We start from the raw sequence: 24588 nt of genomic DNA, 5'->3' as shown, positions 1-24588 counted from the left end.
AATAGCGACACATTGACTTCTGTTACATGTGATTTGTAAGCTGTTAATGGTGCTCTAGATATGTGTCAACATAAAGTAATGACCAAAGAGACAAAACACTACAGACACAAACACATACTGTAGACATACTGAATTTGGTTACAAAGAGAATGGCTGGGTCCCTTTGGGCAAAACCATTGCTGAATGAGTTATTGATTGACAGGGCTGAAATGAGTTCCCTGCCCTTGATTATCATCCATTTTTTATTCAACTGTTCCTAATTAAATAAATGGGTCTATGACCCACTGACCTCATTTAAATGTACAATCTGCGAAAGCTCCAAAATAAGTTTGCCTCAGCTGTCGCTCAAGTGTATCACACGGTTTCTGAGAGTAAAACTGCACCGAGGAACCTGCATATTTGTTTACCAGAGATGTGCAGCTGGCAAACAACAGGCTTGTTAAGCAGCCCACCTGTTGACAAGCTAAACATACAGCCGAGATTAAATGGAAATGCCACTCAATTTATCTTTGTTATCCCCTCAGTCTCAGACTAGGACAGCCAAATCAATGTCTGTGAAGAGAGGAACTGACTGCTAAGATCTGAGAGTCTGTGATGTCCCCTACATGTAAAGTTTTGATTGCTGTGATAAATGCATTACTGTAGTGCCACAATGCTGTTCACACCACGAAAAGAGGACGTCCATCATGGATGCTCTGTCTTGTTTTTGTGGCTACTGGACAGTGTGTGAAAGAGAGTGAATGATTTCACAGTAAGAAAGCCGAGAGCTCGGTGCCGCGCACACGCAACCGGCAGAAAAGACGGTGCTGCATGCGAATGATGCAACCACAAGAGATGACGTATCAGAGGCGGTGGCGAGAGTTCACAGCTAATAGAGAAAATGCCAGCTTGACAGTAAGCCTATGAGACGTACCATCAGCATTGTACTCATGACCACTGGCAAGATAATTATCCCACAAAATGTCAGACCTCTGAGGCTGGAAAAACTGCATCTGGCCCACCAAGGCTTCAATCAATCAAAAGCCAAAGTGAAACAGCTTGTGTGTTGGCTGTGTATGACTTCAGATTTTGCTGTAGTTTAATATAAATTAATGGAAGTTATTTGCCCTCATTTCATTTTCCTTATTTATGTCTAAAATATTCATCTTGTCATGGATAATCCATATACAATTGTCCCATTGTTTATTAAAATAATAATGAATAGACAAGAAGAATGCATAGCCTGATCTATTGTTGCGGTTAATCTCATTGTTCCTGTAATCCTAAATAGCTAGATGTTTAGGCTATTTAATGCATTTACTTCACAATTGAGCAATGTTCTGCCTTATTCATGCTTAATTATATCATTATGCTTAAGTGGCGAATTCTTCTCTCTATTTACGAGACCAATGTCAATGAACTAAGATTCTTTTCAAAAGAATGAACTACATTTTTATGCTTGATTAAGAAAGAAGAAACTGAATTGGGAGCTTTAAGAAAAGACAGGCAACCAAGGCAAGAGAGTGTGTGTGCACACAGCCTGATGCATGATGACTGGAGTTTCATTTTCTCAGCCCCGCTAAGAGCGTTGTCTGTATGCATCACTGCAGTGAAATGGACTCTTGGTACAAAAGATGTTCATGGGAAGAGAGTTGGGGAGAGGGTTGAGGAGTATGCTTCTAAGCACAAGCACAGTCGTGTAGGCATCTACTCCAAAAGGATTTCACACTTGATTAAAACCTCTCCACAGCTTCCAGGAGGTTTATGCCACACCAAGCGGCCTTGTGTAAAATTTGGCGCAGCTCCACAACTAAAAATCAGTGTATGGGAGGAAAAAAGGTACACTTACGCAGGTTTTCCGAAACACTTCACATGACACAACTGGGCATATTTCTTTCTTTATGAATTGAAAATTGGCATTATGTGTGTGCATGTCATAGAGTTTAATGCATGCTAACTCACAGTTAGCCACAGAAATGCACAAATGGTCATATTTACCTATTTAATGTATAATTTGTCTTTTAACTCATTCAGTCTCACAAAAGAAGAGATAAAAGACATAAAGGTTAAACACTGATTGCCACATCTTCACTGACAGTGAGATTGGTAATTGACTCTGGGTCGACTGTGTTTTTAAAAAATATAATTTGGACTTGTTTAAAGGGAATGCCAACCAAAAGAAAACATGTAATGTAAAATGATACCATGCACCAGTGACAGGAATTAAAGCACATTCTGAACTGTGCTCATCATCATCAAGGGCCAGAAAATCAGCAATGACAGCTAAATATGCCGTCTAGTGTGCCAAAGTCTGCCATTTTCTTCCGACAGTGCCAAGGCACATATCGCACGTCATCAAGAGGGAACAGAGACGCACTAATGCCAGCTATTTTAGTAGGCCATTACCTTGTCTGTTAGTGTTTCATCTAAATTTTATATGGTTTTATTTATAAAGTAGCTTTGACATACAGTCTGGTCTTAACAGACAATTTAACAAATGTGAAGTCTATATTCACCCGTAACCTGTCATGTTGGAGTAATTGTTGCTACACGGTGTCATTAGCGTTCTATAGTACATATCATTTACAGTCACACATCAGTTTTTCAACATGTGATAATAATAAACTGTTGGTACAACAGCAGGTTATGATAGGGTGTATCATTTGTGAAAGCACGAGTTTGTACATTTGCTTGCACTGACCTTTCTGTCACACTCAAATCCATCTGTACAAAAAAAATCAATACTGAAAATTATACTTTTGTGTCTGCCTTTTGCTGTGGCCATTAGCCATCTGTGGCTGTAGTACCCACTTACAGTGTGGCAGAATACTGTACTGTCCGCTCTGCACATCAAAACACACTCCCACACTTGGCTGCAACGATCATTGTTTGAATATTTGGTGGACATGATGAGGCAAATGAGTCAACCATGGGGTGAGGGAGCAGCCAAAGGCACAGTGGGAAAATTGGTATTTTCTCACCCACTCAAACCTGCTCTGTGCTGTACCTATACCTGAAATAAATCTGCTCACAGTCTGGAACAAACCCTTTAGAGTTTATAGTCTTGTATGTCATGGATGGAAAGCCAAGGTGGACAATGGAGAACAGATGGGAAAACCACAGCACTATTATGCCAGTGGCTGGAACAGGCTGACTGGATTTAGAGAGCTTGTGATTTGGTTTTGAAGAGCAGTGACTCAATGACATTTCTTCCTCTCTGCACAGCAGAATTCTTTTCTTCCAGTCGTGGGGATAGATTGCACCTGCAGCTTTTTCCTTTTTATATTGGGTCAGTCCCATCTGCTTGCTTAAAGCAATATTACGAAAAAAAAAAAACAGTAATTTCCACCTTCTACCACCTTCAGTACCACATCAGCGACTCACTCTGAAGCTTAGCGAAGCCTCTTAAAGCACCTCCAATGCAGTGGCATAACATGCGCTCCTCAGTGCAGTCACAGAGTGGGGGTACACACGGAGCTTAACCCCCCGGCTGACAGATACATGCGAGGGGTGGGTTTGCATGCAGCTTGCATCAGGGTGCCAGTGGGAGGTGTTGAGTGTCTGAGGCAGGCTTCCTCATCGTCTGATCCCCTGCCCACGGGCATGGGGGAAGCTGCCTCTTCCTGAGATTTCACACTGCTCCTCTCTGTTTGATTGCAGCCTCTCCCCACCGGCTGCTTTCCAGCGTGTGCGCCACACTGCTATGATCGATGACGAACAAATATGAGAGACCCACAGCTCATGGAGGGATAACGGAGGGGAAAACAGCTACTATCGTTTGGGAGTGTGTGAGTGATATTAATGGTATATTTGTGGTCCCTGCAAACAGTTTATGTGGTAAATGACTAAAAAGTTCCAAGAAACAAAAGGGAAAAAAGAAGAAATATACCACATCTGAGCAGACATTAGCAGCTGGTGCTTGCTATCATTATAATAACTGTGTGGATGTACTGTGTGGTTGTTATCCTCCGCTAAGAAAAACAACAAGAAACCAGGGTTTTGTATTTTTTTTAGCTATGATATGTCAAGTCTTGTTATTCAAGTGCTCAGAACACTTTCTCACGGCAAGCAGAAGCTACCAAAAACAATCTTTTTTTTTTTCTCCAGAGGTGCATTTTTAAGAGAGTAAAAGTTGCTACAAGCACACAAACATAGTGTTGACATGCACATTTTCCTTGCTCGTTGTAATGGAATACAAACCTTAGACGTGCACTTTCACAAGCGAGCAAATTTACAATGTGTAGGCTTGAAGGCTTTGTCATCTTGCCTTTACAGAAGGTGAGATAAAGCAGGACTTAACCATTTAGGTACAATACTGTAGTGTTATACTACAGATAATTGGTATGCCTCTATTACTGCTGTGTTTCCAAAGAATGCTACTTCCATGCACAACATCACCTGCCTTCTTAGATAGTCTTGTTGGATAAGTTTCTTTATCACCAGAGATAAGTCTGTCCCTGTTTTTAAGTGTAAATGCTTAAACGTTATGGTGGCAAACAGGTTAATCACTTGTCCACAGAACACGATGCCACGGTAACAATTGTTGTTGAAGTTTAAGGTCCACGTGTCAAAGTCTCCTTCACAAATTCAGTAAGGTCTGAATTCTTGGCTTCCTGTGCAGGCGAGCCTCTTGCTGACAGAGGCTGATGAGTGGACATGTCGGCCAGAGGCCCGTCAGGAAAAGCCGCTGTAGATGGTTCAGTGGGTGATGGTACACCTCCTGTCAGTTCTCTCGCCATCCACCATTTTGTCTTAGAGTTCCTTTATTTGAAGACTGCCTTTTATATCACTGCATTTGACAAAGCCTTAGCACCTGCTGACAGATCACGCTATGCACCAGCTCCTCCAATTGAGAAGTTGATATGCGGTGTGATATGTCAACCAGTACTAAGGCTTTGTCAAGCTGTGACACACACAAGGCATCGTCAGATAAAATAGATTCAAAACACTGGCAGAGGAATGGGAGGAAACAGAGCTAAATGATAATATAGTTTGTTTTTGTAAGTAATATAATCGTATCTCTGCTGGTGCACAGAGGTGTTTGTAAAATGCTTGTGTGGAGAACAGCTTCATGCCTCTGCCCACAACAATGTGTCAGGCTTGTTGGCCAATTACTGAATGGAAATTGCATTCTGAACTTTAACAACAGATATTGATCTGCAGTGACTGCTAATGCAAAAGAAACAAAATAAATTATTTATTGTGAACATAAGAGATTCAAGTTTATGATCATATCCACATCATATCCAGTTTCAAGACTTAGTTCAAACAATACCAGTAACACCAAGTACAATAGATATGGTGATAAAAATGTATGTATCTAGTATAATAGTGAATAATAATTCATACTTATATAATCAATAATAATGCAATGGATAACCTATTCATCCTGCCTACAGTACAGTATGTCTTGACCATAGACCTTCAGTTTAAGTTAACTTTGCCTTGAGAAGAAAGGATGCCCACATCTTTTTGCCTAAATCTTTAATCACAGCAGTCAGCTTAGATAATAAACAGCATTACTCTATATCCTGTGTTCAATCTCATATTCATGCGGAGAGGGCTTCAGGGACTCAGAGTGGAATGTGCATGTTGAGTCTGAAATGCATTAGTTAGACATCAGTGACTAAATTTTGAAATTTGCATTTGTTCCTTGGGCCAATACAGGTATCTTATTAATGCTGTTCATTTAAATCTTTATTGTGGGCCATGCCACAGTTGATGTGGAAGGTAATACTTAATGTAGGGATGCTGATCTGGATTAAAATATAGTGTTAGTACAACGATCTACACCTTTATGTATGTATAACGGTCCAGTATAATGGAAACACATATGAGCATAGTGTGCAGTACCTGGACCAATATTAATCATTTGCCTTAGGCCATGAATATGTAATTATAATTTGTACTACATCATGTAAAAGATATAATTAATTGAATATTACTGCATAAATTACTGCATAAACATTTGAGGTTCATGAGTTTACTGAGAAAAGTGTGGCGGTGTGCTGGTGAAGTTAAGACAGCAAGGACTTTGAACACCACTCCCATACATTCACCTGGCGAATTTCCATTTTCTAGCCAATAAGTTGGATGAACTGCTGCTGATCAACAGGACAAACTTGGACTTTTCACGCTCGGCTGCCTTGCACTTCACTGAAAGCTGGCTCGGTGAGTCCATCCCAGACAGCTCATTACAGCTGCCTGGTTTTCATCTACACCGGGCGGACAGCGTAAAGGAGCAATCTGGGAAAACGAGGGGAGGTGGAATCTGCTTTTACATTAATGAAGGTTGGTGTACAGATGCCATGTTGTTAAGAAAAAACGCGCAGTCCAAACTCAGAAACTCTCATCATAAACTGTAAACTTTTGTTTGGTCTCTGCGGGAGTTTTTCTCTTTTATTCTGGTCAGCGTTTACATCCCACCGCAGGCCTGCGTTAGTGAAGCGTTAAAACACCTGGCCGACCAGATAACCAGCTTCGAACATAAACATCCAGCCTCCCTGTTGATTATTTTACGTGACTTAAACAGAGCAAACTGAGCAGCCACAAACTGCAAAAACACAGACAACAAATTAAATGTTAGGGACTCTCTGATCACTGTCTGTGTGTGAAGACAGATGAGGCGAAGCTGGAACCTGCTTTGACTGCACTGACTGGAGTGTTACTGAGGTTGCAACTGCAGACCTGGATGAACTCACTGATACTGTAAATCATTTTTTGTCAGGATACGTGTAAGCCCACTAAGACTTTCTCCACCTCCAACTACAGCACACTCTGGTTTACAGCTAAACTCTGGCAGCTGCAGGCCAGAAACACACTGCCCAAGGAGATCAGCGTAGCAAAGAGAAGCTACAATGAAAAACCGAGAGGTAATGACCCTGCATCAGCGTGGAGAGCCCTGCAGGACATCACTGGTTACAGGAAACTGTCCACCAGCACTGTCGAGAACCATCAACCGGCTGACGACCTGAATGTCAATTTTACTGTAGGTTTGATGAACCCACATGTCTGCTTTCCTACAAATATACTGATATTAGTTTTAAACATTGTGCAGTGACATGTATATATATCATCCATCACTTGTTAAATGTAAATGCAAGCAGGCTGAACATGAATGTGTAAACATGCTCATACTATACATAACCACCTACTCTATGTATATAAAGTAACTTATTACACTTCCCACTTTATTTATTTCAGCACTCTTTGTACTCTCCCACACCTTACAACACTGTTTCCTACTGGTTGACTTGTACAGAGACAATTGTATGTTGCGTCCATTGTTGTTGTTGTCATATGTTTATGTTTATTTATCTTTGCCCAGCTTTGCTGTCCTTGTTTTTACTGGATGTCCATGTGTATTTCCCTGGACGTAGTCACTGGTACTGTGCACTTTGTTTAAGTATATTGAGAACTATTGGAAACTGGAGTCATAAAGCTTATTTCCCATTCAGTTTTGCATGTAATATAATTAGAAGAAGCTCAAAGAAATATACCCTAAAACCCTATGGTGACAGTCAATAGCCTGATGATTTTCCTTACTTCTTTTGGCCACAAATATAGCTTCATTACAAATTCCGCACAGCTCAAGGAAGAAGATGATAGGGTATTCATCAGTTTGACACAAACTTGGTTACAAAATGTCAAAAATTCATATTAGCTGAACAACTTGACTGAGTATGCCTTGCTTCGTTCTGTTGGACGTGTATGTCAACAAGCAGCAGAAGACTGTTTGTCTTGCAGATTAGCAAATAAACACACACACACACACACACACACACACGTGTGTATATATATATATATACTTTTTTTTTTTTTTACTTAACAACTGGTGACAGCTCTGAGGTTGGAAGTGAAGACAGAATTGAGAAAAATGAACACAGAATTTTTTATTTTTTTTTGTCAAGCTGATGTCATGATAATTAAACAGACTGTTTTATCATCCAACCCCTCTGTGATTACTGCATGACATTTACTTGAGGAGTCACTTGTCTATTCCTGTCTCACACCCAAACCTTCTTTCTTCATCTGAATGTCTCTTTCTTGCACTCTGCCTTTGAAGCTTTCTTCCTGCTTTAGGCTTTCACATTTGCACTCTGTGGCCCTTTCTACCACTGTGGCAGCGCTCCATGGCCTCATACTAGCAGGTAGGGGATGTTTCTTTGGAACAGCAAAAGAGGCAAAAGCAAGTCCTACTGTTAATGTTCATTGTGTTTAAGCTGTTTATTCCCTAAAACCAAATTTTCCCAGGAGCACTTACAGTAATGGGTTTTTCTACTCAGGTCGCAATATGTTACTGCTTTTATTTTTGTCTGCCACGTACTAACCTGCCTCCATTTAACCCATTACAGAATACGCTTCCTTGATTTTCTTGAATTTTCACCAGTGGATGGGAAAATGAAATTTAGTGTAGCCAATATATAAACTGGATACTACTGCTTTTATGTTCAAATTGCAGCAAAAAATGTGGGTGTGACTCATTAGTTATTCAAAAACTTACATGTGATCTACAGCTCTAATTATCAAAGAAGGAATGATTTTCCTCTAAGGACGTTGCCCTGTGGAGTTAATTCCAATGCAACACTTTCATGCTCACTATCTTTCACTCATTGATCTTATTGACACATAGAACGGATGTCTTCCATGATCCATTTGTTGTTTTTCCTCCCCTTTCGATCAAGATGTTATCTCTCTGCTAATTCTCCCTTTGATCTCCACAGTCTCCAGTGTCAGACATGGCTACCTTGGGAGAGCTACAATTAGCTGCTGAATATCCTACACCTGCGTAGACATGTGAATAGAAAACAGAAATGGTAAACACGGTTTCAGAGAGCCTACGTATCCTCAGCATTTTTCCATGTCTCGTGGGCTACACAGCCTCGCCTGTGGTCATGGTTGTTACAGGACAACTTTTAATCATCTGATCATACATCATATCCTCAAACCATAAACTAAGTGGTCAGGCTCAGATTGCTATCAGAGTACTACTGCGCTGTATGTGATCTGGATGCATTCCAGGCAAAATGCATATATCAGCATGAGTGATAAAAAGAGATAACTGTGGTTAAAGTTAATACACAGAGATTTAAATAATACAGTCACAGGAGGTGCTTAATTTTCATGCCAAGTATGGACAAATATCAACATAATCTCACAAAATCCGATCTTTAGAATCATGTAAGCAGTCCATGCAGCAGCTAAATAATGACCCTGGAGAGGCAAAGCTGTATTTGACCGTTGTCTGTAGAGAGAGAGTTGCTGCATGACTGACAATTCACTGGGAAAGTCAGCATACTAACGCAGTCAGATGGAAAGCTCCTTTCCCACAATGCTCTGAACAATACAGCTATGCGTTTGGAGCAGGACAATTCAAATTTACAACATGATGAATTATGAAAATTGCCTTTTGTGTAGCAGAGAGGCAACAGGAAGAGAACCGCAGCATTCTCCCAGTGCTGCTCTTCCCGTCTGTACCCTCTGCCAGACGATAGCTTTTCTGACAAGGCTTTGATTAAGGCAAGAAAATATCACATGGAATCAAGAGCATGATTGAATATATAATTATTAAGGGAAACTGCACATTTCAGTCTTTAAATATCGACTTAAAGAGAAATGCAAAACACAGACAGCAGCAGGGGGTCATCATGTTGGCTTCTGAGGCCAGCATGATTCTACCCTCCCCAGTTGTTCCTTAATGATTTATTTCTTTCAGCTACTTGAGTTTAATTGACCTTGGGTGAAGATAGGTCAACATTCATGTTCTTCAAGTTTTTGAAACCCTCCAATAGAAATAATCACCTGGCACAATGACACCTTTGATCTAATACTTGTTGAGACATGGGAGAAAATGTAGGGGGTGAGGGTGTGCGCTGGAATACTTAGGTAAATCTGGGACACCACATATTTCGGTTAATTGAATGTAGACCACACCTCCACTTTAGAGCTGTGTTGTGTATTAAAAGGGCATAAAACAGCGATATAAATGTTTTATCACTTTAAAATAACATCAATGGACAGGACATACGCTGCATTATGGGACAGTAAAATGAAAATTTAATGAAATGATGTGTAAATGAGGTCATGTACACAGTGCAGTAGTCCGGGTCTGTCTGTGACCCTGGATGTGCATGGCTCAATCTCAGTGTTTGGCAGAAATGTAGAGACTCTTCAGTGAGATAGATTTTTTTTTAAACAAACTGGTCATATTCACTGTGCTTTTGTGCCATGTAAATGTGGCTAGTGGTGATTGGGGCAATCGAGTGCAAGGGAGCCCTAGCAATAACAACAACAAAGCCAGGAAGCAGTAAGAGATGAAAAAAAAAAAAAATACAGCAAATGCACAACAAGAGTAAACATTGCTGTCATTTTTTTTTATTAAAGTGGCTGCTCTTGCCATCTGTTTTTTCAGTGCCTGCGGTGGCGGCGTGTTTGATGGGTACCTCATCTCGAGGCTAGATACTGTTTCAAAGTAGACATTTCATCAAGATGAGTGACAAGTGTTGGGGCCTTGCAACATGACCATCTGAGACGGAATTACCCAAAGGTAAAGAGAAAAAAAATCCATATAATTGCTTTAAGTAAAATTGACCTCAGATGGTGACCAAGGAATTGCATGATGATTGATGCGTCTATGATACAGCTCTGTAGTTTGGAACTAACAAAAATCAGCTACGGTTTCACAATGTAGTCAAACACACTCTCTAATTAGAGCAGAAATGCATGGTGGAAACAAGCTACACCGTCATGCAATATTCTGTCAGAATTACTCTGCTTTTGGCTCGAGAACAAGGGCTCTTCAGGGATAGCTCGCACCAGAAAGTAAGTTTTAAAGTGAGTTTTGAAAGCTAGAAATTTCCAGAAGTGGTGAAGTAATCACTTAGATGTGGTATTGATCAAAAACCTTGTCATGCCACTGTAAAAATATGTATATGATTTTGTGTAATAAGGAAGAAAAATGTAAGCTGTACCACTTTAAATGACTAACCCTATAACATGCTTGGCCATGAGGTTAAGCAAGGAAATAATTATTTTTTTTTCTATTTAGCTTAAGGCTTGTAGGATATTGACTACATGATATACCATGTGAACATGAAACTGTAAATTAGGAATTGATCCTTTCACCAGGAGGATATTTCCACTTATAAACACAAAAACAAACAAAAAAAAACATACTGCTGCTCTCTGTTTAGTGTAGAGACAACATTTCCAGTTTCACAGGATGTGGTCCATACTGAGTTTGTAAGGTCTTTTAACTGCAGTGAATTCTAAAATATCCTCAGCTGACTGTGAGAAAGCCTTAAAGCTAGAGCGGCTTCATTCCTCTGTGACTCACTGGAAATAAGGAAATGCATGTCAGACCCAAACAGTACAATTCCAGTCCCTCAAGTGCCATCCATCATTGAAGGGCAGAACACTAGTTAGAGGGAGGTTCAGCGGCTCTCGGTCCCCATCACACTATGATGGAGAGATGACCCCCAGGGCCTTTCTCTGATGCTGGCTTGAGCTGCCCGACCAACTGAGGTTGAAGTGGATCTGGCCCCTAGCCAGCATCCCCCCTCCCCGAAGCACACCGCTCTACCTGCTCTTCGAATCACATCTGGGGTGAGACTAGGTAAGACCCACTGAGAGCTACAGAGCTCTAGCACCACTTTCTATTTCTGCCTCCATAATTATCCTTAACGTTTCGACTCAAGATCCCATGGACCTGCCAGTGGACACTCTGCTAAAAGGAGTGTCTTTTATGGCTACGAGTGGCACCAGGCTAATTAAGAAATTTTTCTCCATGTGTCTTTATAAACTTGTACTTTCAAGCCTGCGTTTCACACATAACCACCTCCAAACCTGCTGCTTCAGCATGCTGTTCCCAGACTCACTGGCGTGGCAAGAGTAGGCAGCGTACTATCCAATTTTTGCCTAAGTACAGAGAGCCATCCACTCCTGTTAGAGTAATACATGAGCACATCTAAAGCTTAGGGATACTGGCTTAGGCATACTGGCTCACTCATTCATTTTACAAGCTTAGTGCTAAAACCGGACATTGTGGCAGCAATGGCGTTAAAAGCACTATTTATGGAGCCTAATGTGTGCTCATATGTGTGTACTTTTCTTTCTGGGCATAATTCAGAACACTCATCTGGGTTTTCATCCATGTTATATACATGCAGATAGAGCTGAGTAGCTTGTGCAGACCTCAATTAAATGAAGAGCACTGGGAATGTGCCAGAAATCGTCTACTAAATCTTTTTTTTTTGCTTTCCCCTTTTTTCTATAACATACAATATACAGGTTGTGACAAAACATGCTATTATCAGTGTAGTCTTCCAGTCAGCTGGACATAATGATGAAACTACAGAGAAATCATGTTTATGTGTAAAAGAAGGTAGTATGAAATTGAATGCAAGGGGTAGATTTATTGAGATAATGGGACTTCTATTCTGGTTCCATCTAGATTTCACATGTAGCTGCAATCTTTGCCACACAATAAAAAGTCAGTTCACTCTAAAAGACAATAAGCCAAGTCCATACCAGGCTGCAGTTAATGGTCTGTGATACCATGTCTTTTCTCTCACTTAGCCCTGTTCAAAGGTCTGGCCTGTCTGAAGTCATTTGACAAACGCTGCAATGTGTGCAGCCAAAGTTTGGGATGAGCGTGTAGGTCAGTATTGTTGGTGATCACACAAGCGAGAGCACATTTTCAGATTCAAATTGGACGAATGGAAATCTAGACACATTCAAAAGTGTGACGAGTTGACACATCATCAGTTCCATTTAGTATTCAGCTGCACTGTCCCATAAAGTCGTTGCTATAGTAAACCATTGTCCATGGTGTCAAAGCCTAATCCAGGTTAGAGAGTTTAATTCTGCTCCAGTTAGACTCTTCCAATGACCTATTTGCTCCAAAATAAAATTCCAAACAATCGGGGGTGGGGGTGTTAACAAATAGCAGCTGATGTGTGCAGAGCATAATGTGTGTGCTAGAATGAGCCCGGGATTATGGGCGTATTTCTCATGACAACTTGCCTCGGGGGACCACTTGTGAGGACTTTTCTTCCACAGAAGCCTCCACAAAACTGCCAGTCCCATGACCTGTCCGCTCTCAGGTGGTGGCAGTTCCAGCAGTGGCTGGCATAGGCCACCGTGCTGGTACAGGCTGGCATGGGTCTACTCCACTCAAAAGTACTAACAGGCAGGGACTCTGACAGGCGCATTGACATCTGCTTGAGGAAACCCACACCCCTGCATCAGCACACTATATTGGCGCCCGGGCAGGGGACCAAGCTGGCACTCATAGGACAAACAAGCCCCATTAGGCCGACGTCCTGACTCTCAGTTTGCACAGCGGCTTTCTCCACATCTTCCTTTGTTTAAAATCACTCTCATGCTTTGTACACACAAACCAGATATTCACAGGGAACTCATGTTAAAGCAGTAATGGCTAAAATGGTTTGATACTTTTATGGCAAGCACTGAAAGCAGAGGAAAATCCCTGACAGGAGTTCAAAAAGAACAAATATACGGCGCTACATGCATCATCTGAGAGATCTAAGGCTGGAAAATCAGACAGCATTACTAAAGAACTTCATTATCATGCAAACGCCATTTATTCCATTTTATCTCACCCTTCTCAATAGCCCATATGGCAGTAAGTCCGTACAGAGAAAGACACAGTGAGACCTCACACTGGGCAACCGGCCACATCAAAATTCCTCCATCTGTGGTCAGTTCAGTTTGTGTGTGTGTGTATTTGTGTGTGTGTGTATTTGTGTGTGTGCGCACGCTGGTACCTGCCTTCAATCCACCTGTGTCCTGTCGGTGCTAGCCCTCATATCACAGCCAAGATGCCTAACCGCTGATCCCCAGAAGAGTGATTATTGTCTGGGTTGGACTGGACATGACGGGATTGCCAGTCAAACTTGTGTCCCAAGAAAAGAGAAGAGGCCTATCATAGGTCTCGGATGACTCACACTCCAGGCTCTGGGGCAGCAGGAGGTTAAACAATTTGTGTGTGTGCTGAGGCACTAAATACGCTCACTGGCGTGGATTGATGTAGATAAAAAATATTCTTTAACTTGTTATTCTTTAACTGTTTTTATCAGTTGTCATTGAGATGAAATATAATTGATGGAATTAATTAAGAAAAAAAATCTTTCAAAATCAAACTCAACTCAGGGATTATAAAATAATTAAAGTTGACTGATCATTTAGTGTAACTGATATCTTTTACAAATAATAGTTTTTCCACTTCTCAGGCAAAATACTTTCTACCCTATGCACTGATTGGTAGAATTAGAAATGCAGCTTGAAACGAAGAAACACTGCAAACTCTTTCTGGGTTTTTCAGTTATTATATATGTCAGTATTCCCCAAAACAAACCCTTTTTAATATCAAAGATAAGACAGCAAAGATAAGTGTGTTTTATAGTTACAGAACAAATACAATGGTTATCTATCTTAAACTGTCAGGTTTCTACCAACAAACACAGAGGTTCGTGTACCAATAATACCACAGTTTACATGCATTTTAAAATATTTTTAAAATGAGACTACAATTGGAATGCCCAATAAGCAATTTTATAATCTCTTATTTGCTTGATTTATATAAATATATAAATACAGGAAATGTCATTCACATGAAACGTTTTTGGTTGTTTTCTTTTTCTTCTTCTTCTTTTTTTTTTTTTGTTTGGTTGAGGACCTTCTAACTTCATGTGTCTGTCCCCTCCCCACTTCTTAAACCAAACCTACACCAATCAGTGTAAATAGCAAACCACCAAAATGCTGCATTCTCCCTGTAAACCATTAACAAACGCTGTAAATGGCTTCAACACGACCACTTTTCAAAATCTGATCAGCAGTGTGTGAGATACAGAGGATGGACAGATGGGACAAACCAGCCTTCATCTGATTTCACTGTGGAGGACAAATCATGCATCTTGACAGCGACCAGACATACAAGATAAGCAGTTTTCATGCTGTCTACAGCAATCAATTTAAAGAGAATTACAGAGCTCAGTGATTATGATGAGAGTCTATTAAAGTAAAATAGCACTGTAATCAAAATGATTTAGAGATTTAGGGTGTGATGCAACACCCACCAATGCAAACAAAACACATGTATGCAGGTGCATGCATGCACACACGCAACACACACGCATCCAATGGATAAAGATTTCTGATGAGATTAACCAGCAGTTGAGCAATGTGCACGCTACATGCATGAACATGAGAGTGGGAAAAAAACACATGGGGAAGCTGAAATGGAGTGCACTCTAACACAGCCTGGAGATAAGAATTAGAAAAAAGTGGGAGGAGGGAGCAGCTGCTCAGGCATACGAAAAAAGGAACTCCAGAAATTAATTGCTGCAGGTCAGGCAGCATTCATGTCATATATCAGAAATTTTATTACTGTAGTTTGAAACTACTCTTAATTCCAAAGCCAAGCACCATAAGGGAATATGTTGATGTCGACTTCAGTGAAGCAGAAAGACCACACACCCACACACGCACGCACACACACGCACACACACCTCTTTCCTCTCTGCCACCCACTCTAATAAACCAATGTCATGATTTTTCAGTCTCTACCTATCTATCTATCTATACATACTGTGCGTGTGTATATATATTCAAATATATAGAATTGTTATTATTGTTATTATTATTATTGGAACATTCCCTGGCATTAATTGCTTACCGTTAGCATGTCTTGAATAAAGAAATTGCACAGACTAGGATGCAACCACACTAGGAGGTCCACCAAGCTCCAGCAGTTGACCTAATTCCAGTCTAATTCAGTTAAGGTCTGAATGATACCACATTTTCAACAAACAGCTAAACTAAAATGGATCATGAACTATACATCATGCTCCGCTGTAGGCCATTGACACTCTCAAAATGTAGATTTGGCACTGTCAAAGTTCAACTTGTATAACAAAACTCACATCCATGTCGATATTTCCGGCGCCCAGTGATGCAAAGGCTGACAGTCTGGGGTTCATATATTGCGTTTTATCCAACTTAAATGGAATGACACATCATCCTCACCTCCCCATTTTTTGCCTGTCACTCATCTCTACTGCAATGAATAAAGCTCCGCACCAGTACAACCTGTCACTCTGTCACTCAAGTACTTAAAAAAAGACTTCACGTCACTGTTCAGGTGGAGCTGGGGAGGAATTCCACTGTCTGGTTTGATATTTCTGTCTAATCCTTCATTTTATGTGGGCTCTCTGTTACCTCCCTGAAGTGGGAATCACATTTTAATTAGGTCTATCCTCAGTTAGCAGTTCATCTTTGCATCTCCGTGTCCTATGTGCTCATCCTATGGGCTTTGCCTCATTGTCAGAGACTCTTAGTCCCCGCTCCCTGTCACAGTCTAACATCTCCCCCATCTTGTGCCATCTTTTCATTCTTTAACTGCTCCATCTCCTCTCACAATCTTGCTCTCCTGCTGCTGACAACAAAGAGCACCCTGTCTGACAAAAAACTGTGTTCTGCAGATGGGAAAAACACAATAAACAGTTACAACAATAGAAAAAAGGGAGCGAAAATGCATATTTTACACACAGTGTAGTGAGAAAATGGAAATAGTCGAATGTTGGCTCTTGGGCAATAAACAGCTAGCCAGTATATAATGAGACTAAACTATTCATTAAATGGAATGTTGAGCAATCTCTGACCTCTATAGGGCCAGAGGGAACTGCACCATTGTCTGGACTCATCTTCTCCTACACACCAACTGCCCCCTCCTGCTTCTGAAATATGGTGACACTAATTGACATAAACAAATAAACAATAAACATTTGCAATAGAGATGAATAAGCTATCTAATGAAATCCAACACAATTGTCTAGTAAAGAGGCAATGCATCACAATGCAAGACACCATACTAATAATAGAACTTTGTCTTCTGCTGTTTTGGCATGATGGTGACACATTTTAGCCTTTGATTCTGCAGGGAGTGCTTGAGACTGAAATAGGCTTTTTGTTTCTTTCTCTTCGCTTAAAAAAAAAAAGGCAGACATCTCTCTGCACTTGGAATGTACAGTCCCATTGACAAAAGATACATCTGTGTCTTTTTCACTCAGACTGTGACAAAGTAACTGTCAATGTTGATCAACAGCTCTATCAAGCCCTTGCTGATACATGGCCCATTTTGTAGTGGGCAGTGAAAGCCTTATTACTCACCTCTAAAATCCATACCCTATGCACAAAAAGCAGAGATAAAGAAAAACCATGCATTAATACTACAAACTAATGATATACAAATATAAGGAGAAAAGCGAGACATTCAAGGTGAGCAGCTGAATATCACTGTATTAAGGTGTCTAATTCAGGGAGCAATGCAACGCAAATACTAATGCAATACTATAATAACTGAAAATGCGCCATGTGAATCACTTATCATAGCGTGTTATGAGACAAGTAATGAATTATGTCTGGCAGCTTAAAGCAGCAAAATTTTTATTATGACACACAGTATGATGGTTACAGTGTTGGCTATGACTTTTTTTCCCTGATATGAACCTGTGGTGAGACCATCGGTGGTCACCCCGTGGATTGATTACTGTACCTAGAAATTATGGCTCCTGCACGCCTAAGCTGCAGTGCAACATGGGTCCAACTGGAGGCAAGAAAAAGCTTAGAGTAAACACAGTGTTGTCGGCACAGATGTCATGGTTCAGATTTATTTAGAGGGCAAATGCTCCATTAGTTGGGCTTTTTAATTAGCACACTTGTGAGAGAGGGTCATTAAGGATGTCTGACAGAGGACCTGCTGATGAGGAGGATGGAGACACTGCTAACTCCGACCCTGATACCACACACAAACACACACAGACATATACACGCACGCCCTCACCTACACACATGCCCACGTAAACACCTACACAAGCACAGATCTGCTTAAAAACCAATAACATTTCACACAGTCATCGACAAACACAGCAAGTCAACGTCACGGGTGCCACAACATTTCCACTCTAAAATGGCCCACAGAGCACAAACAAATCTACCAGAAATGCCTCTATCGCCAACAAACACTACACATACACACACACAACCACAGCCTATTAAGGCCATTTACATTTAAATACATATTCATAGAGCTCACGACAGAAAGGAAGGGATTGTCATCGTACCATTTTCCGGGTGTTCGGTCTCTCCGATGCTGCCATCTGGAGTGGTTCTCTCATAGTGGTCCTCCGGCAGGGTCAGGGGTCCGATGCGGGGACCAGACGATGACTTACTGCTGGGAGTCTCCGATTCCTCCAAGCCGCTGTCATAGTAACTGTGCTGAGAGGCATCCTGCAGGTCCTGCACGGGGTTGGTGGTGGAGAAGGTCACTCGCCGATGGGGATGCTAAAAAAGAGAGAGACAACAAATGAATTTCTTCAAAACTTCAAACTTCAAAACAAACAAAAAGTATTTTTCAACTGCACTTTTCCCTCTCTATTTATTTTTTAGTTTGATGCTTTGGTTGTATGGTAACAGTTACAGCTCTTAAATCCACAGTTTAGGACGATGGTCTGAATTTTTGCTGGCCTCCTAAAGTTCACTCTTCACAAGTCAGAAAATAGTATTAAATATTAAACACTCTTAAATATTAAATAGACTCTTGCACTATTATTATTCTGAAGATTATATAAGGTAGAAATATATGAACAGAGTGAGGTTATGGACTCCAATAATAAGAATGTGCAAATTAGCAGCAGCAGAAATTGAATAAAATAAGACAAAAAATACATGAACTATTAAAAAAATATCTCCTTTCTGTACCACATAAATTTAGTATCTCTGTGTGGGGCATGTGTTTAAATATTCTGTATGACAATGGCCTGTATATGTAAAGATTCAAATATATTTTGTATGCAGTGGATAATAAATAAGATGTTCAAAAACTCATGTGTAGTAATGTGTCTACAAAAATGCTACATACATTTGTTGGAAGAATCCCAGCATGTTGATATTGTATGTGACGTAAAGATATTACAATAGTAGGTGCAGATCCAGGGTACAGAATGTGAAGATGTGTATTTATGCTATTAATTTTCAGTCTTATCAAGAGCTCCAGATGGAACTGACATACAATATGTATTCAGAAATAACAGTACGAGTGACATGTGGACTACTGTCAGTAATTTCAACAATCACACTCTGTATATAGATGTATATAGAGATTTCCATGTATGGAGACAATGTCTATATATTTGTATGGAGGTGAAAGCAAACATTATAAGCAAGTGTCATAGTGTGTCGCAGAGACTGAGAGTGTGGAAAGCACTATTACTGCTGTTATTATCATTACTAGTCAGACAAAAGTTTCATTTTCTCAATCTGCTGCTGCCAAATGAATTCTGATGACAATGATTGGTACACTAATCAGTAGCCCCAGTGAGCTACTTCCTATCTCCATATTTTAATATTTCCCTTTTCCACAGCTTTTGATGTTTAACCGAGCAGAAAGCTAGACAATATTTATGCAATTTAACTAAAAATGAATCCCAAGGAGATCTAAATAAGGCTAACAAAAAGTTTTTAAAAAAACAGAGCACTAGAAATATACTTTGTGACAGTCACTGTTTTGCCAGGATTAGAATATATTATTGGATCCACTTTCATTCTTATATACTGATAAGATTTGATGAAAGAATGAAAGAGTAAATTAATGAATAAAAATACTGATCAAATCTTGAATCTTTCTGCTTGAAGAGGAGCAGAGCGGCATTATAATAAATCATTCAAGATCACACCCTTTATCAAATTGAATGGCTTGTAAATACAGTTAGGAGACCATTAAATTTCCTCTTCCAAAGATCAGTTTACTAATGGCTACTTACCACCCATCCACAACAGAAAGATGACTCCTTACAGTGCACATGCAATTGCACTCTTCTCCCCCAAGCCCCCACACACATGAGCACCTCTTGTAAAAGTCAGGAAAGCACTGATACAGCAGAACAGGCCTGTGCCTGCTACACGAGTCAGCCCAGATCAATACCACGGGTCTGTGCTTTCTACCATTCGACCACTTTTCTGGCAAACAAATCCATGCTAGAAATCATTCGAACCATCAGCCTTTTAGTACACACACACACACCAGATACTGAGAAATGCTTTTAGAGCTTAGGTAAGAGCTATCAACACTGTATTCTTAATACCATTAGTGGGGCTTCACAATGTTTCCAGAAAACCTGTTCATCTCCCCATCGTCTCAGCCATATTTTTCTCACTGCACAGATGCATTTCTTGGTCTTTGATCTAAATAATGATTACTTGAGTTCTGAGGTACATCATATGTTTTTCTCCCAGCCAGGCTTCTACATCACTACATCAATAAATCATACACAGTAAACAGTAAGAAAACTGTTTTAGACATCTCCTACCTGATACCTGTAACATTTAATGGACCTTAAGCCAACTTCTCAACCGCAGATTAAATATTCTTCAAAACTATCAAAAGTTTTTTAAGTCTTTGTTTGTGATAAGGATCCGTGTGCTTGCCTCTAACATGAGAAAATGAGGGCAATGGGAGATTTTGAGGGATAAAAATAAGAATTTTTTCCCCCTCTATTAAACATGCTCTTTGATTGGTGAATCTACATTTTTTACTGTGAAAATGTGTTTATCAGCTATGTGTTGAGCTGAAAATACAAAGTAAGAACACACCATTTATCATTCATTCAAGAAGAACTGAAATTACACTGATTCATCTAATTTCAGTTCTGAAAACACAAAACAGGGCATACTTAACAGGACGTCTCAATACAAAACTCCTCCATGACGCCAGACAATAATGAGTTATTCTATTATCCCTTCTGTGTTATTTCAGTAAACTTACTGTTGACTCATGCAGCTAGATATTTCAATGGTACATACTTAAATATGATTGGAGGCCTCCAAGATTCCACAACTATTTAAATGTGAGGGGGCATTTAGTTGTTTAAATATGGATTCTTGCTTAAACTTCTCCTCAAGGCGTCACTCCAGAGAGTCAGCTTGTTTCCTGGGTATGATAACTAGCTGGGGCTGCAGAGATGGGAAATAGATTCTCCTTTTAGTCAGAGCACAAATCCTTTGCCAGGCCTTGGGGGCTGCAGGGATGCGGCAAGATGGAAGGATGGAAGGGGAGGCTGAGCAGGAGTGGGGAGTTGGTCAGGCAGACACGGACGGCGCTTTGGCTGGAGGGGACATGCAGAAGGATTAGATTCTGGGAGACTGGAGGCGGGAGAGTGAGATTGTTGGGCATTGTGGTAAGGGTAGGAAGCTATGGGGCTGAGAATGAAAGAGGGAACAATTATGGTGACATCTAAATTCATAACCCCATTTAGATTGGCCTCATTTATATGCCTAATATTACAACCCAAACGCAGATGGAAAGATACAGCAGGATTTTGTCTTTACAAGGGGACCAAGACATATTTTATCGTAGTAATAAACAGCAATCATCCACTGCCTACCCAGAGTTCTCGCAACCCTTTGGAGCCCAGTTTTTCTGTCAGACTCCCAGAAACATTACATACGGCCTACTACCTCAGAATAATTCTCCAGCTCCACATGGGTAGAGCTGAACATTTCTATTGATGTGCCAAAAGGCCAGAAAAGCTACCACTTCAATAAGAATATAGTTATTTCTATGTGTGTCATGATGAGGTATCTCATCGACAAGAGTAAAATTAATAAGTAATCGCATAGTTATATAAATTGTGTCAGTTGGTTCCCCTTACACAATGGCAAGATGTCCACCACTGCATTATGTGAATAAAAATAGAAAAAAAAAAAACAAAAACACATGAGAATGGCTGCTATCTCCACTTATCAGCACCTAAACTACCCCATCCCTTTAGAGCTGAGCTTGTGTTGCTTTATTACCTTGAACATAGTGCACTTGTGCACTGTACACCTACACTGAATGGCAATCTGTGTCTTTATTTACAGCCTGCAGACTCACAGGTACACAATAGTGATACCTCAAAAACCAGGATAAGTGCCTGAGCCAGTAAACTTTCAATGAACAAATCAGCCACTTGTTACAAACTGAAATTACATGAACTGTCTGCAGGCAATCAGGCGATGCAAGCTGAGCTGCTTTCTCAGGTTTGTTGCTTACCATAGAAATCCAAGACACATAATAAAAAAGTCTCTCCCTCCCCATCTTTATATAAATGTTTTATAAAAGTTTTGATAACTCATGGAAATTATATGCTACACAAAGAGGGCAATATGTTGATTATGATTGATATTTCCTCCTTTTTGTGGATACTTCAACACGAAATAGACTTAATATTGCCATCCAACTAGGGCAATGGCCTTTCCTGGATTTTTAGGTGAGAAAGCATTCGTACAATTAAAAAGCTTTGTCACTCAGAAAAATTCTTTGGGGCACTTTGAGCCACAGCAAGGAAAAAATGTGCAGTGAAAGCCTTTTGATGTGCTTGTATTTGAAGTTGTTATGTAAGACATGAACAGGCTTTGTTAATTAAAAGAACTACTGATGTAACATGAAAACGTCTATAAGAAGAGACAATTCACTTCATATGAGCTACACCTTGTCTCCCTCTCATCATTCAATTGATTTCTATAAGTCAACATGAAATATAGGCACATACATATGGTATAAATCTAGTAGGATGGATAATAAAGACTACACTTCAGCTAATAGTGAATTTTACAACTTTTGAGTTGCAATATCAGATATTAAAACAATAGGATACCACAAAACAATGTTACATAACATAGCTCCAAACAACAGCTGGTTATGGTTAAAGTGATAAGCAGATAATCATAAGTCACGATCTATGTGAATTAAATTATGAATCTAAGGCTTAAGGAAAGAGAGAAGCCTGCAGGTCTGAACTTCAGAGTGCATTTTTCAGTTATGTAGAGACTGACAGCCCGTATCAGATCTTTGGCACACTGTGACATCAGAATGAATATTTCATTTATCAGATCAGATTTAAACAACATTCATGGGTGGTTTGATATCTGCTTTATAAGCTGGCTTTCAAACTGTCCTTTACATCACTTGAAATCTGACACATAATAATGACGTCATGTCCAGAGAGCTGTTGGAACCCTGTTAGCTGGCTGCGACTGCTACAAAAAACAGGTATCAACCACCTCTGTCACTAATGGTGTCTGCTGTGATGGAGGACTTCTGCACTGAGACGAGATATTGCTATGGTGTGAAGAGTAAGAGGATACATCTCTATTATTCAGCCAGCCTGCGGCATGCCGTCGTTTTGTGTCTGTATTGGAAAAATGCGAATGTGTCGTTTCCACAGCAACTGACACAGATGGGTTATCGTTAACAGTTATATCTAATCACTTCCAAATAACAGTGTGGACAGTCTGTCCTAAAGATTGGATTTGAAATAAAAAAAATAATGTATTTGCCTGCAGCTTGAATGAAGGAATCAAAAGGGAATCCTGGGGCAAATGGCTGTGTCTAAGCAACAACGGTAGCATTTTGGTGACTGTGGAGCATCTCAATTGCCACTGCTGATTTGCACCACTGATTCCTGATGGGACAGCAGACCCCACTGCTGCTGTGCTCCTCCCATAGCGCAGAGTTCCCGGTCCATTGTGAATGCCCCGGAGCTACCTGACACCACTCTGCCGTCAGGTGTCCTGTCATCCAGCCAAGCCTCACTGATTGCCAGTGCACAGGGCTGCTGGTACTTATGCAGATGGGAAAGCTTTTCCATCTTCTCTGCCACTTTTTGAGCAGACTTCCAGCAGAGTCGCAGGTGAGTTAGATTCAGAGTTTGAATCTCTGCCTCATGCTTCCAAGTATGTATTTCTGTTATGATCTTTGTGTGAACATTTGGTTATCAAGCTGGTGACTGCATAGACAATGCAGTACCTCCAACTACTTTGTAGGAATAGTAATTCCTTGGTGTATTGTATTTCACAGCAAGTACAAATAAATACAATCCATAGTGTTGAGGCAGCAGGGTTTGACAGAATATTAACATAATAATCGAGTATATTTAATAAATATAACAAAAAATGATATTGTCATTATTACAAGCATTATTAATATACTATTATTATTATTACATTAGCGTTACTATTATCATAGCAGGATAGTACTCTGGTAGTTCACTGACAAATATACCTCCATGTCATATGAATCTTAATAATAATACATCCTTTAATATCTACCTCTGAATTTTAAGCCAAAGTGGTTGGTACCCCATTTATGCCACTCTGATTGCATCTCCATTTGTGCTCCTCTGACTGCTTGCTAAAATCTATCTGGATCAAAGTCAAATATTACATCATTTTTTAATGAATTAATCATAAAATAATCCTTTTTAATCAATCCAGTTCTTCATTTTCTTCCAGTGACAAATAACGACGTGTGCTAGATTGGTGTCAAGTTGTAAAAATAGATGATATGCTACTTGAAAAACTAATCTAATATCACCACATTAAATTTCATTGTTTTTTTTTCTCCAAAAGTTGAAATAATTAACAATATAACAAGTACTCCAACACTGCACCTGAGTAAGATTTCTTGTTCTTTCCATGTCCAGTGGGTAACAATATGTTTGTCACAGTTAGTTTGTTGCCAAATGTTTTTATTTAAATGTTTTATTACAC

The 24588-nt window shown here is 40.0% G+C and overlaps 1 protein-coding gene across 1 annotated transcript in view; it reads right to left on the bottom strand.

Annotated features, from left to right (window-relative positions):
* pcdh1a (protocadherin 1a) overlaps positions 1 to 24588 on the bottom strand; it is an 83337-nt gene that overhangs the window by 4464 nt on the left and 54285 nt on the right. Inside the window, exon 4 of the mRNA XM_018692232.2 lies at positions 18123 to 18342. Coding sequence (XP_018547748.1) covers positions 18123 to 18342 — 220 coding nt within the window. The remainder of the gene's footprint in view (positions 1 to 18122; positions 18343 to 24588) is intronic.

The sequence above is a fragment of the Lates calcarifer genome, linkage group LG20, assembly GCF_001640805.2.
Source record: "Lates calcarifer isolate ASB-BC8 linkage group LG20, TLL_Latcal_v3, whole genome shotgun sequence".
NCBI classification, from domain to species: domain Eukaryota; kingdom Metazoa; phylum Chordata; class Actinopteri; family Centropomidae; genus Lates; species Lates calcarifer.
The sequence above is the reverse complement of the archived record's forward strand: the minus strand, read 5'-3'. Positions and strand labels throughout refer to the sequence as shown.